This window comes from Trachemys scripta, chromosome 7 (assembly GCF_013100865.1).
Source record: "Trachemys scripta elegans isolate TJP31775 chromosome 7, CAS_Tse_1.0, whole genome shotgun sequence".
Lineage (NCBI taxonomy): Eukaryota > Metazoa > Chordata > Testudines > Emydidae > Trachemys > Trachemys scripta.
The window spans coordinates 35,268,001-35,286,553 of NC_048304.1; the positions used below are offsets into that span (position 1 = coordinate 35,268,001).

The 18,553-nt window shown below is 44.5% G+C and overlaps 1 protein-coding gene across 3 annotated transcripts in view; it reads right to left on the reverse strand.

The window, feature by feature from the left end:
- FBLN2 (fibulin 2) overlaps positions 1-18,553 on the reverse strand; it is a 196,363-nt gene that overhangs the window by 62,415 nt on the left and 115,395 nt on the right. For all 3 annotated transcript variants that reach the window (XM_034775540.1, XM_034775539.1, XM_034775541.1), the window contains one exon: positions 2,962-3,073. In XM_034775540.1, the coding sequence (XP_034631431.1) occupies positions 2,962-3,073 (112 nt within the window). The remainder of the gene's footprint in view (positions 1-2,961; positions 3,074-18,553) is intronic.

An 18,553-nucleotide genomic window follows, 5' to 3' on the forward strand; every position in this document is an offset into this window, starting at 1 on the left:
AGTTCTCTGAAAACATCTGCTCAATGTGTAGCAGCAGTCAAAAGCAAAACCATAAGCAAAGGAATAGATATTAAGATAGAAAATATAAATACCACTATATAAGTCTATGGTACACCCACACCTTGAATACTTAGTGCAGTTCTGGTCATCCCATCTCAAAAAAGATACATTAGAATTGGAAAAAGTACAGAGAAGGGCAACAAATATGATTAAGAGTATAGAACAACTTCCATATGAGGAGAGATTTAAAAGACTGGGACTGTTCAGCTTAAAAAAGAGATGAGTGGGGGGATATGATAGAGATCTAAAAAATTATGAATGGGGAGAATAAAGAAATGTTATTTACCCCTTCAAATAACACAAGAACCAGGGGTCACCCAATGAAATTAATAGACATCAGGTTTAAAGCAAACATAAGGAAGTACTTCTTCACACAAAGCACAGTCAACCTGGAGATGTTGTGAAGACCAGAAGTCTAACTGGGTTCAAAACAGAATTAGATAAGTTCATGGAGGATAAGTCCATCAGTGACTATTAGCCAAGATGGTCAGGGATGCAACCCCATGCTCAGGGTGTTGCTAAACCTCTGACTGCCAGAAGCTGGGACTGGATGACAGGGGATGGATCACTCAACAATTTCCTGTTCTGTTCATTCCCTCTGAAGTATCTGGCCCCAGCCACTGTTAGAAAACAGGCTACTGGGCTAGATGGACCATTTTCTGACTCAATATGGCCATTCTTTATTTTCTTATCTATATAAACGGGACGGGTGTAAACTCTGCTTTATTCTAGCGTGGTGCATCTATATTAGGAGTTTGTATTGGTTTGACTGCATTGATGTAGTTATCCCAGTGCAAATTTCCTTAATGTTGACAGGGCTTCAGCAGAACTTTTCTATGCTCTAGCAGTCACTCCTTGTTAATTTATTGCTGTCATTGCTTGGCAGTCAGTTTGACCCAGGAATTATTGGGTTATATTCAACACTATATCCATAATGTCAAAGAGAAAAGTCAAAACTAGCTAAAAAGATCTTACATATTTTAAACAAGGGTTAATTTACTGCTTAAAATGAGGAGGACTGGGGGGAAGGGGAAGGAAGAAAAATGTATACCATTATAGTTTTGGGTTGTTTTTAAACTTGTGACTCCTGGATATAGTAAGAAAAATCTCACTGTCTGGGTGCGCTAAATACCATGTCTGTATTAACTATACAGAGGGTAGGGCTTGTCATTTCACACATCATTCCCAATGAGCGGCATTAATTCCAAAAAGTTGTGCAAACTTTATACTAACCTTAACTTCACACCAATAAAAATAATTTTAATTCATATATTTTCCATTCCCCACCTAGAGGAATTGTTCCATCATGGAACAAGCAAAAGTTAGGCCTGTTGGGTAGATGAATAGAAAACATCCAAGGAAAACTCAGGTGCTGCAAGAGGCGGTGTGGGTGATTTAGTTAGTAGCACCACAGCCTTTGAATCTGTACTGATCTAATGCCCCAGCATAGTGCTACGGGACACTAATGTTGGGACATTCTAGGTTCACCTCAACTGGTGTAAATTGGCGTAGCTACCAGCCCCACGAAGCTGTGCTCTTTTGCCCCAGCTGAAGATCTGGCCCTTTCATCTTTCAGATGTGACACAAGATCAAGTGCACTTTTGATCATTTGCCAAAAAAAGTCTAGTTGTTAATCATTTGCTATCCTGGACACAATAGTAGTTAACCTGTGGAGTCTGTCATCCTGTATTTTTCTGGATACCAACAGAACTGAGTTAGCTGCTCTGCAGGTACCTGGTTGCCCATAGTTACTTACAGGCATTTTGACATACAAATAGAACATCTATATGTGTATCTGTATGATGCAGGTGCAAACAGCCATGCCTGCTTTAATAGCTCCTAAAGGACACAATCGGTTTTCTGTCCAGGTTTTCATACTGTGTCTATCATCATAGCATCTGATTGATTTATAGGATACAGATTCTAGCATTTGTTACATGAAGTTTTTGAATCTTTAAAACACGTGTATGAGTGCAACTGTTGTAATTTTGCAAGTGCAGATGTGGAGCTTATGTTTTCCAATTCATATATTTGTTGTGTGTAAATACTGCTATATTACAACCCAATGGACTGGATTTTAATCTCACTTAAATGGTTTTCAACAGTGTAGCACCTCTGACTTCAATAGATTTACTGCTCCTTTCCACCAGCACAAGTTCAGAAATAAGACCAGCATCTTAAAATGCTGAAATCACTTTAAAGAATCCACATGGTTTTCATATTTGACACTCAAATTATTTTGTTTCTACTTCTGCCTCTTTTTCAGACTAGAAAGAGAAAGGGTATGAAATGGAGTTAAGTTAACATGTTATCCATGTTACCCCACTCTTTTCTTAACTGCCATCCTTTTCTTCTCCACATTGGGATGAGAACAGATATCCTCACCCACCTAGAGCAGTACTTAATGTGGCAAGCACTTCCCTTGATTCCAATGGGGCTATGGGATCAGTGGTGTCCTATTACAGGTGAGCAAGGGCATCAGAACCTAGCCTTTGGAACATATTCTCCCACCTACCAGATTAGTTGTCAAGTTTACCATTTAAGAAAAAGTAAGGAAAATAATTAAATTTAATATTTGTCAACAAAAGTGTAAAGAACATTTGGCTGCACTGTCTTAAAATCTAAAAACTCCACCAATCTGGGTACAACAGGGAAGCTAAACACTGGATTTTGTTTTTGAGCAGCACAAACTTTAAAAGCTTCTGTTTACATTAGGTTCTAGATCTTGGGAAAAACTCTTCTCATTCCATCCTGACATATTGCCAGTCAGCCAGCAGTCTAATCTGGAGGATGGACTTGGTTCTAGCTCCCTGGAGATTGGCCAGTTCATTCAATCATTAGTCTTCCTCTAAAGCAATCTCACTGAATGACTCTGGATCACTTTGTTTTTGGTTTACGTACCTGCAAATATCACCATCAGTCCCACTGACTGGGATTTCTGTGCATTCCCCATTGTCTATAGCCCACTGTTGTCCAGCTGCACAGCAAGTTTCAATTAAGTCCTTTGTGGAACCTGAAAAAAAGGAGAGACATAAGATGGTTTTGTGAGGAGAGTTTTTGTTTTTAATTGAAAATAGGTTTCAAATAAGAGGACTTTTAAAATCTTCTATTGGCTAAATGCACAGCTTGAAAATTCATTGATCAGGACACGCAGATGAACAAAGATAGACATAGGGATGAACTTAAGTGGCAGGCTGAAATTTTATTAACTTAACCCTGGGGAGCGGTGCTGTATGCCCAACTTCCACCCTCTCTCATGTACCAGGCATATAAATGGGTCTAACACAGGGGTGGGCAAATTTTTTGGCCCGAGGGACACATCTGGGTATGGAAATTGTAGGGTGGGCCATGAATGCTCACAAAATTGGGGGTTGGGGTAAGGGAGGGGATGAGGGCTCTGGGGTGGGCCTGGGCATGAAGGGTTGGGGGTGCAGGAGGGTGCTCTGAGCTGGGACCGAGGGGCTCAGAGGGCAGGAAGGGGATCAGGGCTCGGATGGGATTGGGGCGCAGGACGGGGTCAGGGGTGCAGGCTCTGGGTGGCGCTTACCTTAAGCAGCTCCTGGAAACAGCAGCATGTCCCCCCCTCTGGCTCCTATGCAGAGGCGCAGCCAGGCAGCTTTGCATGCTGCCTTATCCGCAGGCACCACCCCTGCAGCTCCCATTGGCTGCGGTTCCTGGCTGCCCCTATGTGTAGGAGCCGGAGGGGGGACATGCTGCTGTATCTGGGAGCCGTGCAGAGCCACAGCATGCATGGAGTGGGGCAAGCCCCGGATCCAAACATATGAAGGGCCGGATGTGGCCCCCAGGCCGTAGTTTACCCACCCCTAGTCTAACATGTGGTTAAAGGGCTCCCACCATATAACCCATAATGCAGGTAGACCCTCCCTGACCTAGGACTCAGCTAACTTCTGAATTCTTTCACCCTCTTTCCCGTGAGGGGAGTAAAAAGATACCAAAAGGGACTGTGAATTATGCATCCATGATTCTGTGATGATGGTGTCTGTCTGTCACTCTCTCACACACACATACACACATAGGCCCTCTGCTAATTTGGCCCAATGGGAAAAATTCCTTCCTGATCCCAACGTAAGCCAACGGTCAGACTCACGGCATCCCTAACACACAGTGTCCATACTACAACTACAGAGAAAGAGGGAGGGTGGGCAGCTGAAGGGGACAAAAGGCCCCCAATAGATTTAAATTAATGGGGGAGAACAAGGGGGCCCAATCAGTACTCAAGCACCCCTCTGCATGGCTAATAGGAGATGGTGAGCCCTTGGAGAAGGGGTCCAGCCCTACATTCCGAAGCATGCACTCTCCCTGTTCTTTCTGGCCTATCTATTCTACTGCCAGTCTGACCAATCTTCCTCCCCAGGGAGAGGGGGGCAGGCTGGCATTTGGGTTTTCAGCATTTAGAAGACAACACAGAAACAGCAATCTTCATTCTGAAAAAAAAAAACAGTACAAATGTAGTTCTCCGGACTCAATCCTTCTCCCACTGAAGTCAGTGGGACTTTGTTTATTGACTTAAATGGGAGCAGGAATTGGTCCTATGGCTATCTTTAAATGGTTTCCATAGCTCTGCAATGAATGCTTGCAAAGCATCCAAAGTTTAATCAAAGGTTATACTTAAACCTATCTTTGGAAAATGAATATCTTTAGAGGGTGATCATTCCAAAGATATTTAGTGGTGCACAAAACAAAGTACATACCAAAACTTGCCCTCAACCGTTTGAAATTTATATAAAGATGCATCTCCACTGGTATACTATGTTTCCTAGCTGGTTGTGTGCACTGCACGTACATACACTATGTGATGGACATTTTGGGAGGACAGAGATTTGTATAACCCATAAGTAGATCATTTACTCCATACTAATTCAATATACCTTTCTTTGTATTATACTAATAAGGAACACAGGCAGGATTATTACATAGTAACAGCCTCTATTCCTGGTCTGATGAGACTGAGGCTAGGTCTACACTACGGAGGGGGGAGGGGAGTGGTCGACCTAAGATATGCAACTTCAGCTATGTGAATAGCGTAGCTGAAGTTGTGTATTTTAGGTCGACTTACCTGGCTGTGAGGACGGCGGCGAGTCGACAGCAGCTGCGCCGCTGTCGACTCCGCTTCCGCCTCTTGCCGCGGTGGATTTCCGGAGTCGACGGCAGAGCCATTGGGGATCGATTTTATCACATCTTCACTAGACGCGATAAGTCGATCCCCAATAGATCGATTGCTACCCACTGATCCGGCGGGTAGTGAAGACATGCCCAAAGAAAGGGGTGAACATTCCATCATCCAGCATGGTTAGACATATTGGAGCACACATTTTCTTTTAAGGAGACAACTACAAGATTTAAATGGGAGGAAAACCATAATTTGTTTGAAGATAAATCCATCTTTGAGACATCCAAAAATCACAATAAAAATCACATTTGATTCAGTTCTCAGTTGGGTTTAGTTTGTTACCGAACTGTTTACATGTAATGGGGACTCTCCCTTCAGTAGTTGGGAGAGGAGATTCATTACAACTTGTGCATAAACACTACATAACAGATATGCATGGGTATTTCCTTGATCTATTGCACATGCACGCCTCAGTGTTGCTATGTTTCATTGAATTATACAAGATGAATGAAATTTAACATACAAGTAGTAAAAAGACATAGTGACAACAAACTGTGAACAAATGTTCTTTGTCATGGTCCCAGGAAGCTAACAGGATTTAGCAAGGGTTTTGTTCTGTAGATTTTGACAGATGAAGTGTTAAGAAATTATTTCCATAAAGTGGATTAAAGTTTTGCTCATACAACGTTTTCCTGGAATATAATCCTAGACCTGAATTTGATGCTTTAGTTTGTTTAAGCCACAATAAAAAGGCCCTGAGAGACATAGCGCTGAATCGGCTGATTAGCTGATGTAAAACACAGGTGTAAGATGTCGTAAAAAACATGGAAGTCTGGAACACTGCACTATTTGATACATTTTCCCTACTGGATTAACATTTAAACAGTAACACTCAGGAATAAGTGAAACACAATTTACATTAGCAAATTTTTAACGTATCAAACAAACATATGATTTTAGGACAGGGACAGTATTTCATTATGTCTGTACAGCACCAAGCCCATGTCTGGGGTCTTGCTGTGTTACTGTAATGCAAATAACAAACAACAATATTAATAATGGCCATCAAAGTGATACTAGATTGCAGGGCTTGGAACTTGAGGACTGGCCCCAATCTCTGACACCTTCTGGCCATTGTTGTGCCACGTCTATTAGGAAGGTCCTTGCATTGGCTAGTGGGTGGTGAGATACCACCTTAAAAAAACAATAACGGGTGCAAGCAGGTACCCACCTCCCTACTCAACTCAATGATCCCCAACAAGCCTGCAGCAACAAGTAGTGCTTCTGCTGATGCGCTGGCTATGGGACCTACCTAGGTCAGAAAGTGACCAGCTATGTACTTTTTAGTAGGATTTTGAGGTTTAAAGGATACATTATACGGGCTCCTTTGTTTTGAGTTTAGACTTCTGATAAACATGCTGATGAAAATGGCAAGCAAAACATATTAAAACAAAATCAAGAGTTATGAAAAGAGACAGTGGAATTTTACCCAGCTTGAATCATGGCACATCTTGTCCGTTTGTTTGGCTAAAAAACGATACCCAAATTATTTTTAAAACCATACTTTTTAAGTGCTTAATTTGCACGGAGAGACGGAGAATGCTTTCCAAGCCTCGTTAACCTTTCCAGGCCAAATTCTGGTTTTAAATAATTACGGGGGGTTACCTACAGATGGAAACAATAGGATGAAAGCATTCCACAATTTTGTCTGGCACCTGAAATGTGTGACTTCCATGGATGGCAATGGAAGTTAGGCAGCTAAATCCTGAGCACCACTTCAAAAAGTGTCGGGATGTATTTGTCAAAACCGTAACAAGGTTCAAAAAAGAACTAGATAAATTCATGGAGGATAGGTCCATCAATGGCTATTAGCCAGGAATGGGTAGGGATGCAAAACCATGCTCTAAAGTGTCACCAGCCTCTGTTCACCAGAAGCTGGGAATGGGCAACAGGGGATGAATCACTTGAGGACTATCCGTTCTGTTCATTCCCTCTGAAGCACCTGTCAGAAGACAGGATACTGGGCTAGATGGACCATTGGTCTGACCCAGTATGGCCATTCTTATGTTCTTCTCTACCAATACTCAGGTGAGTAATACTTATACAGGAAAGAGGGAAATCAAGACTTCCTGCTCTATAATGACATTATCAACAATTTCATTGCTCTAGAATCACAATAAGACTCATTAGGGGCCCAGTGTTTTAAAAGTGTCAAAGGATCTGAGACAAAAATGGAAGAAATTGAGCTTTTGCTTGATTAGAGACCTGCAATATTCTTGTGCATTACATTATTACAATCTAATTAGAAAGAATGATTCAATACGCATTCCATTGAATAGTCTGTTGTGCTCAGCAACCAAGAATATGACTTGCAAGTTGTAATCTTTCAGTTATATAGTTTTCCATTATTATAAATCTCAGTGTTGGTGCCTTGTTTTTTGCATGTCAGCAGTAATGTTAAATGGTGGTTATTCCAGTATACTGAGTTTGCTGAAAAAAGTAAAGCGACACCCTTTTGTCTGCAAGTTTACAAAAGGGTTCTGTCTCTGATTAGGGTACTGTGTCAAGCCATACTATATTAACTGCAGCTCCGGGGCTGGCAGGCTGCAGCCGTGCCACTCAGCCCCACCCCCCAGAGCAGGCTGTGGCGCCAGAGCACGCTGCAGCCGTACCACCCAGCCCAGCCCACTGGAACATGCTGCGGCCGCGCTGCCCAGCCTGCCGGAGCAGCTCCAGCCAGGTCTGAGACATCCTCCCCTGGCCCTCTCCAGCTAAGGTGGGAAGGGACGGAGTGTGGGGGTCCCGGGCTAGAGGTGGGGTCAGGTGGGGGGTGGTCACAGGGGTTACTCCCCTGACTCCCAGCTTCTCCCCCCCAAAAAAATTTCCCCACCAGTTGCTGTCCCGGCCTGTCAGATTAAGCATCTAGTGTGCTGGGACACTTTGTTTACTTAGGTTTAGCCCCGTGCCTGCGGACGCTCGAGGTAAACAAACCATCTCGTTCCCCCCCCCTCCCCCCAGCGACTTATCCTGATGACCTGGGAGCCAAAGTTTGCTGACCCCTGAATTGTAGGGTCGGCTGATGAATGGGTTATAAAAAATTTTCATTTTTACTTATCCATCTTGGGGGGGGGTCGGCTTATAAACGAACCGGCTTATGATTGAGTATATACGGTAGATCTATAGACCAGAGAGCCTATTCTATTATATAAATTTTGTGTGTATTGAGCAGAATTTGTGGAACTATATATACCACAATTGTTAAATATTTAGATTGATAACATGAGAACTCTATACATCATACATGCTCTGGGGCAAAGTAACAAGAACATGAAAGATAAAAAAACACCTGTTGTACATTTCATTTAGACAGTTTACAGTGCTGGTACTGAAAAATTTGCCAGTTTTACCTACAAGAAATAAACACAGACCCTCCTCCATATCAGCATTATTCCCTTGTACTGCTTCACACTTACTAGAGGAAATAACTTTAATACTGCAAATCCTAAGGTTATCTCACTTGAAACACTTATTTAATTATCTAAGGCACATGAAATCTTAAAAACCATCTTTAGGTGATATTCACTATTAGATACTCACTTACAGTCATTCTGTAGGTTCACAAAGTTGGATTCTTTGGATTTCCTTGACTTTAGGGTTTCTGTCCACATGCTCAGCTTGTACATAGCACTGTAGAACAAATTGTACTCCCAAGCTATCTTTAAAATTCTGGCTTTGGGACCATCTACCAGAGTGTTACATTTCAATCATCATAAAGAGAACAACAGACGAGGAGAAAATAGGAGAACGTGAATGTTCAGTTATTGGATTTAATCCTAAGGGAGGAAAATAATCAAATTTCATGCCTTTTTATGCACTTTCAGCCATCAGATGGGATTCACTTCACATACTTTATAGAGGATCCTGGTTAACAGACATAAGTTTGATTTGGCCGAGCAATGTTTGCAAGTCAGGTTGCCAGCTGAAACATGATTTCATAATAATCAAGCAATACGTATAATTCATGAGACGGTAAATTGAGAAGAAGGATTGTGTTCATGTGAAAGTCCAAAGCAGAGCAGAGCATGAAACAATTCCTAGAAATCTGCCTCAGCTCCAGGAAAGCTGCATTTGTTAAACTTAAAATTTGGTCGTAAATCAAGACAGTAAAACTGGTGCAGAAGGCGAAGAGGACTCATACTTTAGTTTGAGTGGTTTATTTTGGTTTAGCTCAAACTTCTTCCTAACGGTTATACTGCTACAGTGCTTAGGAGAGTTGTAGTATGGTTGCATCATGTTCCCATTCTTCTCGACAGGCCAGGCTTCCAGGAAGACTTCATCTCACGTGCTGCACCATGAGCAAAAGGGGTGGTGTATCCTGGGAGATATAGTTCAACCATGCACTAAACCAGCCTATAGAGGAGAATGGGAGTTTTAGGCACTCACACGAGGCACGACAGTGACAATTCCAAATTGAATTATTTTGGGTTTAAGCGAAAATATTTTGGTGTTTGACTTTTCACCAAAAAGTTGAAATGTTTCATAGAAAAATACCCCATTTTCCAGACAGTTCTAATAAATGCCAAGGAAGAGGAATTATTTAGGGTGACATGTGATGTGACTTTTTCTTATTACAGCTGTGTGTGCTGAGAATAAGACTAATCTTGTGGGCTGGGCAGAAAGCTTCCTACAACCATCCAACAGGCAACTGAAATCTGCTTGAACTTTTTGTTTCAGCTGATAACCTGTTTTAATTGTATGAATGTCTAAATTATCCTGTGGATCAGTTAGACAGGGCCAGATCTTTCTCTCACTGCATCTGGGAGTAACTCCAGGGAAGTCATACCAATTTTATATTGATGTAAATATAAGGGGAATCAGGCTCTGAGGGCCAAATTCATCCTGGGTGTATCTTCAACAGTTTCAATGGAATCACACACTGGTGTGTTTTAAATGTATTCACATAAGGAATGAATCTGGCCCCTGTGCTATACAATTTCCTTAACAATTTTCACCACAATAATGATCGCAGAAGACCCTGGTGCAGTAAATAATGTTCAGTTCTATTGTAACCCCTATTGCTACTATGCAGAAAAATAAAAATAAAGTGGGAGGGAAATTCCTCAAACTGTATTTAATTATGTTTTGTTCCCTTGCAAGGCTTGGGAGGCTGACACTCCAGAGGATACTAGCTGGCTTCCTGCCTTGCCCCGCCCCATCCTGACCACCATGTGGGGCTGACATGAGGTCAGGGTGAAGAGAAGACATTGAAGTAGAACTTCCCAACTTGCATGGGCCCAGGCTCCCATATTTGTGCAGACACAAAAGAGAGCATGGGACCCTGAAAAACTACACCAAACTGCAGAGTCTACATTATATCTGCAATTTATACATTATGTTAACTATGTTAAAATATACTTGAGTTTTGATAGCTTTATTATATATATGAGTTATTATAAGACATGAGAGGGATTGTATGCACAGTTAAACGACACCGCAGATTAAAGTTGGTACCAGATAATTATTTGACACTGATGTAATACAAAATTTTAAGTCTACCTTTTCCTTACTCCCTGATAGAAATTCCATATATATATATATATATATATATATATATATAAAAAACCAAGCATGGAAACACATTGTTGGTTAGCATGGTATTTCTAGTTTCAATATACAAGAATACTGTAGAACTAACTAACCTATATTTCAATCTACAAAATTTATAATTATAAACACAAAAATTAGTAGTCCACACCCATAGCTCAGCAAGCACTCAATATCAAATGTGCTGTACTGAGATGCTGTGTTATTAAGCTGTCATATTTACAAAATACATTACACTTCATTATGACTCATGAATAATTAAAAGTAAATTTCAGGTATCAGAATAAATGAACATTTTCCAATGCATTATCCTTGCTTTTTAATGTTGTGTTTGATCTCTTAATCAGAAATTTGCAAAACTGAATAATTCACAATAACTCCCCCAGTCATTTGTGTGAATTTGTGAGATTCTGACACACACTTCTATATGTCTCTCATACACGAGACTAATAAAGGAAGATAGCAAAGCTGAACTCTAAACTGGATGGATGGAAAGAGTGTGTTCCATGTGATAGAAGACATCTGAAATTCTTCTAATTTCCAGCAGGCCTTGCCTCCTTTTGTCTTTCATCTTTCATAACATTAAACACCTGATTTAAAAACAGTTATGCATGTATTTATTGCTATGCAATATGCATGCAGACATGCACATATGGTATTGCTAACACCATACTCTATTTATTATCCTTTGTGCACCTCTGATCTTTCATGCATCACTCTGACATACAGTAATAGCTGAGTTGTTCGCTTAATCTATACTATGAAATGTCAACATGTCTCCTAACTGGTTTTCAATGTAGTAATTTATGTCTTGCAATTATCAATCTACATCAACCTGAAGACAGGAACTGGCCTATATTTTGGCCAGCTCTCAAAATTTCATGTATTGTAATTTAGACATACTTAGAACCTGATTAAAATGTCTGGAGAAACACTTGTTTCCTTCCTGAGAACTTTGACTAGGGGTATGTCTACACTACGAAATTAGTTCGAATTTATAGAAGCCGGTTTTATAGAAATCGGTTGTATACAGCCGATTGTGTGTGTCCCCACATAAAATGCTCTAAGTGCTCTAGTCGGCGGACCGCGTCCACAGTACCGAGGCTAGCGTCGACTTTCGGCGCATTGCACTATGGGTAGCTATCCCACAGCTATCCCACAGTTCCCGCAGTCTCCGCCGCCCATTGGAATTCTGGGTTGAGATCCCAATGCCCGGATGATGCAAAACAGTGTCGTGGGAGGTTCTGGGTACATGTCGTCAGGCCCCTCCCCCTCCGTCATAGCAATGGCAGACAATAGATTCGCGCCTTTTTACCTGGGTTACCTGTGCAGACAACATACCACGGCAAGCATGGAGCCCGCTCAGCTCAGCTGAGCTCACCGTCACCATATGTCCTCTGGGTGCCGGCAGACGTGGGACTGCATTGCTACACAGCAGCAGCTGCTAACTGCCTTTTGGCGGTAGACGGTGTAGCATGACTAATAGCCGTGGGGCTGGCAGCCGTAGGGCTGCATTGCACCAGCCCCTTGCCCTTTGGTAGAAGATGGTATATTACGACTGGTATCCGTCGTCGTCATACTGCAATGGCTGTCAATCATGGGCACCTGGGCAGACATGCTACTGTCTCGATGATGATGGCTATCAGTCGTAGTATACTATTTTCTGCCAATTGCCCAGTATTGTCTGCTAAGCACCCAGAAGAGGCCGAGGGCGATCTGGGTGCTGGCAGACGTGGGGCTGGCAGACGTGGGGCTGCATTGCTACACAGCAGCAGCTCCTTGCCTTTTGGTAGAAGATGGTATATTACGATTGGTATCCGTCGTCATCGTACTGCAGAGGCTATCAGTCATGCTGCACCGTCGGCTGCCAGCTTAAGATGTAAAAAATAGATTTGTTCTGTATTCATTTGCTTCCCCTTCCTCCGTGAAATCAATGGCCTGCTAAGCCCAGGGTTTTCAGTTTAATCTTTGGGGGGACCATTCTGTGTGACAGTTGTTTGTGTTTCTCCCTGATGCACAGCCACCTTTCTTGATTTTAATTCCCTGTTCCTGTACCTGTACGCCATGTCGTCACTCGGCCCTCCCTCCCTCCCGCCCTCCCTCCTTCTCCTGGTCCATCAGATACTAGTTTCGCGCCTTTTTTCTGACCAGGCGCCATAGCTAGCACTGGGATCATGGAGCCCGCTCAGATCACCGCGGCAATTATGAGCACTATGAACACCACGCGCATTGTCCTGGAGTATATGCAGAGCCAGGACATGCCAAGGCGAAACGCGGACCAGCCGAGGAGGCGATTGCAGCGCGGCGAAGAGAGCGATGAGGAAATTGACATGGACATAGACCTCTCACAAGGCACAGGCCCCAGCAATGTGGAAATCATGGTGTCACTGGGGCAGGTTCATGCCGTGGAACGCCGATTCTGGGCCCGGGAAACAAGCACAGACTGGTGGGACTGCATCGTGCTGCAGGTGTGGGACGATTCCCAGTGGCTGCGAAACTTTCGCATGCGTAAGGGCACTTTCATGGAACTTTGTGACTTGCTTTCCCCTGCCCTGAAACGCCAGGATACCAGGATGAGAGCAGCCCTCACAGTTGAGAAGCGAGTGGCGATAGCCCTGTGGAAGCTTGCAACGCCAGACAGCTACTGGTCAGTCGGGAATCAATTTGGAGTGGGCAAATCTACGGCGGGGGCTGCTGTGATCCAAGTTGCCAGGGCAATGAAAGACCTGGTGATATCAAGGGTAGTGACTCTGGGCAACGTGCAGGCAATAGTGGATGGTTTTGCTGAAATGGGATTCCCAAACTGTGGCAGGGCCATAGACGGAACCCATATCCCTATCTTGGCACCGGAGCACCAAGCCACTGACTACATAAACCGCAAGGGGTACTTTTCAATGCTGCTGCAAGCCCTGGTGGATCACAAGGGACGTTTCACCAACATCAACGTGGGATGGCCGGGAAAGGTACATGATGCTCGCGTCTTCAGGCACTCTGGTCTGTTTCGAAAGCTGGAGGAAGGGACTTTCTTCCCGGACCAGAAAGTAACCGTTGGGGATGTTGAAATGCCTATCGTGATCCTTGGGGACCCAGCCTACCCCTTAATGCCCTGGCTCATGAAGCCGTACACAGGCAGCCTGGACAGTAGTCAGGACCTGTTCAACTACAGGCTGAGCAAGTGCCAAATGGTGGTGGAATGTGCATTTGGACGTTTAAAAGCGCGCTGGTGCAGCTTACTGACTCGCTCAGACCTTAGCGAAAAGAATATCCCCATTGTTATTGCTGCTTGCTGTGCGCTCCACAATATCTGTGAGAGTAAGGGGGAGACATTTATGGCGGGGTGGGAGGTTGAGGCAACTCGCCTGGCCGCTGATTACGCGCAGCCAGACACCAGGGCGGTTAGAAGAGCACAGCAGGGCGCGGTGCGCATCAGAGAAGCTTTGAAAACGAGTTTTGTGACTGGCCAGGCTACTGTGTGAAACTTCAGTTTGTTTCTCCTTGATGACCCCTCCACCCCCCCCCCCCCGCCCCAGTTCTCTCTACTTCCCTGTAAACCAACCACCCCACCCAACCCTCCCCTCCCCAATTCGAGCACCGCTTGCAGAGGCAATAAAGTCATTGTTTTTTCACATTCATGCATTCTTTATTAATTCCTCACAGAAGCAGGGGGATAATTGCCAAGGTAGCCTGGGATGGGTGGGGGAGGAGGGATGGAAAAGGACACACTGCATTTTAAAACTTTAACTCTTATTGAAGACCAGCCTTCTGATGCTTGGGCGATCATCTGGGGTGGAGTGACTGGGTGGCCAGAGGCCCCCCCACCGTGTTCTTGGGCGTCTCGGTGAGGAGGCTATGGAACTTGGGGAGAAGGGCTGTTGGTTAAACAGGGGCTGTAGCGGCGGTATCTGCTCCTGCTGCCTTTCCTGCAGCTCAACCATACGCTCGAGCATATCAGTTTGATGATCCAGCAGACGGAGCATTGACTCTTGCCGTCTGTCTGCAAGCTGACGCCACCTATCATCTTCAGCCCGCCACTTGCTCTTTTCATCCCGCCATTCAGCCCGCCACCTCTCCTCTCGTTCATATTGTGCTTTTCTCATGTCCGACATTGTCTGCCTCCACGCATTCTGCTGTGTTCTATCAGCATGGGAGGACATCTGCAGCTCCGTGAACATATCGTCCCGCATCCTCCGTTTTCTCTTTCTAATGTTCACTAGCCTCTGCGAAGGAGAAACATTTGCAGCTGGTGGAGGAGAAGGGAGAGGTGGTTAAAAAAGACACATTTTAGAGAACAATGGGTACACTCTTTCATTACAAGGTCGCATTTTTCCTCTGCCTGACGGTTTGGTATGAGAGATCACTCACGCAGTGCCCCAGGCAACATATTTCGGCTTGCAGGCAGCCATGGTAGGCCACAGTCTTTTGGCTTTTTTAACCTTCTTAACATGCGGGAAATGTTTCAAACAGCAGTGCATTTCCCATATCAAGGATGAATTGGGTTGGCCATTGAAAATGGGTTTTCAATGTAAAAGGAGGGGCTGCGGTTTCCCGGTTAACATGCGGCACAAATCCAAGTAAACCACCCCCCCCCCACACACACACACCCGATTCTCTGGGATGATCATTTCACCCCTCCCCCCACCGCGTGGTTAACAGCGGGGAACATTTCTGTTCAGAAGAGAAGGAACGGGCACTTCTGAATGTCCCCTTAATAAAATCACCCCATTTCAACCAGGTGACCGTGAATGATATCACTCTCCTGAGGATAACAAAGAGAGATAAGGAATGGATATTGTCTGCATGCCAGCAAACACCGGGACCATACGCTGCCATGCTTTGTTATGCAATGATTCCAGACCACGTGCTACTGGCCTGGAGTACATGAAGGAGAGCTTTCTGGAGATGTCCCTGGAGGATTTCCGCTCCATCCCCATACAAGTTAACAGACTTTTCCAGTAGATGTACTGGCCGCGATTGCCAGGGCAAATTAATCATTAAACACGCTTGCTTTTAAACCATGTGTAATGTTTACAAATATTTACAAAGGTACACTCACCAGAGGTCTCCTGTGTGCCCTGAGGGTCTTGGGTGAGTTCGGGGGTTACTGGTTCCAGGTCCAGGGTCACAAACATATCCTGGCTGTTGGGGAAACCGGTTTCTCCGCTTCCTTGCTGCTGTGAGCTACCTACAGTACCTCCATCCTCATCTTCCTCGTTCCCCGAACCGTCTTCCCTGTGTGTTTCTCCATTGACGGAGTCATAGCACACAGTTGGGGTAGTGGTGGCTGCACCCCCTAGAATGGCATGCAGCTCCGCGTAGAAGCGGCAAGTTTGCGGCTCTGCCCCGGACCTTCCGTTTGCTTCTCTGGCTTTGTGGTAGGCTTGCCGTAGCTCCTTAATTTTCACGCGGCACTGCTGTGTGTCCCTGTTATGGCCTCGGTCCTTCATGGCCTTTGAGACCTTTTCTAATTCTTTGCCATTTCTTTTACTGCTACGGAGTTCAGCTAGCACTGATTCATCTCCCCATATGGCGAGCAGATCCCGTACCTCCCGTTCGGTCCATGCTGGAGCTCTTTTGCGATCCTGGGACTCCATCACGGTTACCTGTGCTGATGAGCTCTGAGTGGTCACCTGTGCTCTTCACGCTGAGCAAACAGGAAATGAATTTCAAACGTTCGCAGGTCTTTTCCTGTCTACCTGGTCAGTGCATCTGAGTTGAGAGTGCTGTCCAGAGCGGTCACAGTGAAGCACTGTGGGATAGCTCCCGGAGGCCAATAACGTCGAATTCCGTCCACACTACCCCAATTCCGACCCGCAAAGGCCGATTTTATCGCTAATCCCCTCGTCGAAGGTGGTGTAAAGAAACCGGTTTAAAGGACCCTTTAAGTCGAAAGAAAGGGCTTCGTCGTGTGGACGTGTCCAGGCTTAATTCGATTTAAAGATGCTAAAGTCGACCTAAACCCGTAGTGTAGACCAGGCCTAGCACTCGATTGTGACTTCCATCTCAAAAGTTGTTACAGCTAACGGTCTGAGCCAAAGTTCACTGAAGTCTACAGGAATCCTTGCATTAATTTGAACAGACTTCGGGTCAGACCCTAAGTCCTTTTTCCTGAACATTATTTATTTACTACTACCAAACAAGATTGGTCTTTCTGACATGAACTCATAACTTTTTGTAAGGTATACATCTTTCAGAACAGTGAAGTTACAACTTTTATAACAAAGGGGGGGAAAAGCTAAAGTAAAGTCTTCATCTATTTTTTGCATTGTTGAATATTCTGATTTTTCAAATAAAAACTAGACCCTGGATTTCAGAAAAGCAGACTTTGACTCCCTCAGGGAACTGATGGGCAGGGTCCCCTGGGAGAATAATATGAGGGGGAAAGGAGTCCAGGAGAGCTGGCTGTATTTTAAAGAATCCTTATTGAGGTTGCAGGAACAAACCATCCCACTGTGTAGAAAGAATAGTGAATATGGCAGGCGATCAGCTTGGCTTAATAGTGAAATCCTTGCTGATCTTAAACACAAAAAAGAAGCTTACAAGAAGAGGAAGATTGGACAAATGACCAGGGAGGAGTATAAAAATATTGCTTAGGCATGCAGGAGTGAAATCAGGAAGGCCAAATCACACTTGGAGTTGCAGCTAGCAAGAGATGTTAAGAGTAACAAGAAGGGTTTCTTCAGGTATGTTAGCAACAAGAAGAAAGTCAAGAAAAGTGTGAGTCCCTTACTGAATGAGGGAGGCAACCTAGTAACGGAGGATGTGGAAAAAGCTAATGTACTCAGTGCTTTTTTTGCCTCTGTCTTCACGAACAAGGTCAGCTCCCAGACTGCTGCACTGGGCAGCACAGCATGGGGAGGAGGTGACCAGCCCTTGGTGGAGAAAGAAGTGGTTCGGTACTATTTAGAAAAGTTGGATGAGCACAAATCCTTGGGGCCGGGTGCGCTGCATCCAAGGGTGCTAAAGGAGTTGGCGGATGTGATTGCAGAGCCATTGGCCATTATCTCTGAAAACTCATGGTGATCGGGGGGAGGTCCCAGATGACTGGAAAAAGGCTAATGTAGTGCCCATCTTTAAAAAAGGGAAGAAGGAGGATCCGGGGAACTACAGGCCAGTCAGCCTCACCTCAGTCCCTGGAAAAATCATGGAGCAGATCCTCAAGGAATCCATTCTAAAGCACTTAGAGGAGGGGAGAGTGATCAGGAACAGTCAGCATGGATTCACCAAGGGCAAGTCATGCCTGACTAACCTAATTGCCTTCTATGAGGAGATAACTGGGTCTGTGGATGAGGGGAAAGCAGTGGATGTGTTATTCCTTGACTTTAGCAAAGCTTTTGATACGGTCTCCCACAGTATTCTTGCCGGCAAGTTAAAGTAGTATGGGCTGGATGAATGGACTATAAGGTGGACAGAAAACTGGCTAGATCGTTGGGCTCAGCGGGGAGTGATCAATGGCTCCATGTCTAGTTGGCAGCCGGTATCAAGCGAAGTGCCCCAAGGGTTGGTCCTGGGGCCGGTTTTGTTCAGTATCTTCATTAATGATCTGGAGGATGGTGTGGACTGCACTCTCAGCAAGTTTGCAGATGACACTAAACTGAGAGGAGTGGTAGATACACTGGAGGGTAGGGATAGGATACAGGGGGACCTAGACAAATTAGAGGATTGGGCCAAAAGAAACCTGATGAGGTTCAACAAGGACAACTGCAGAGTCCTGCACTTAGGACAGAAGAATCCCATGCACTGCTACAGACTAGGGACCGA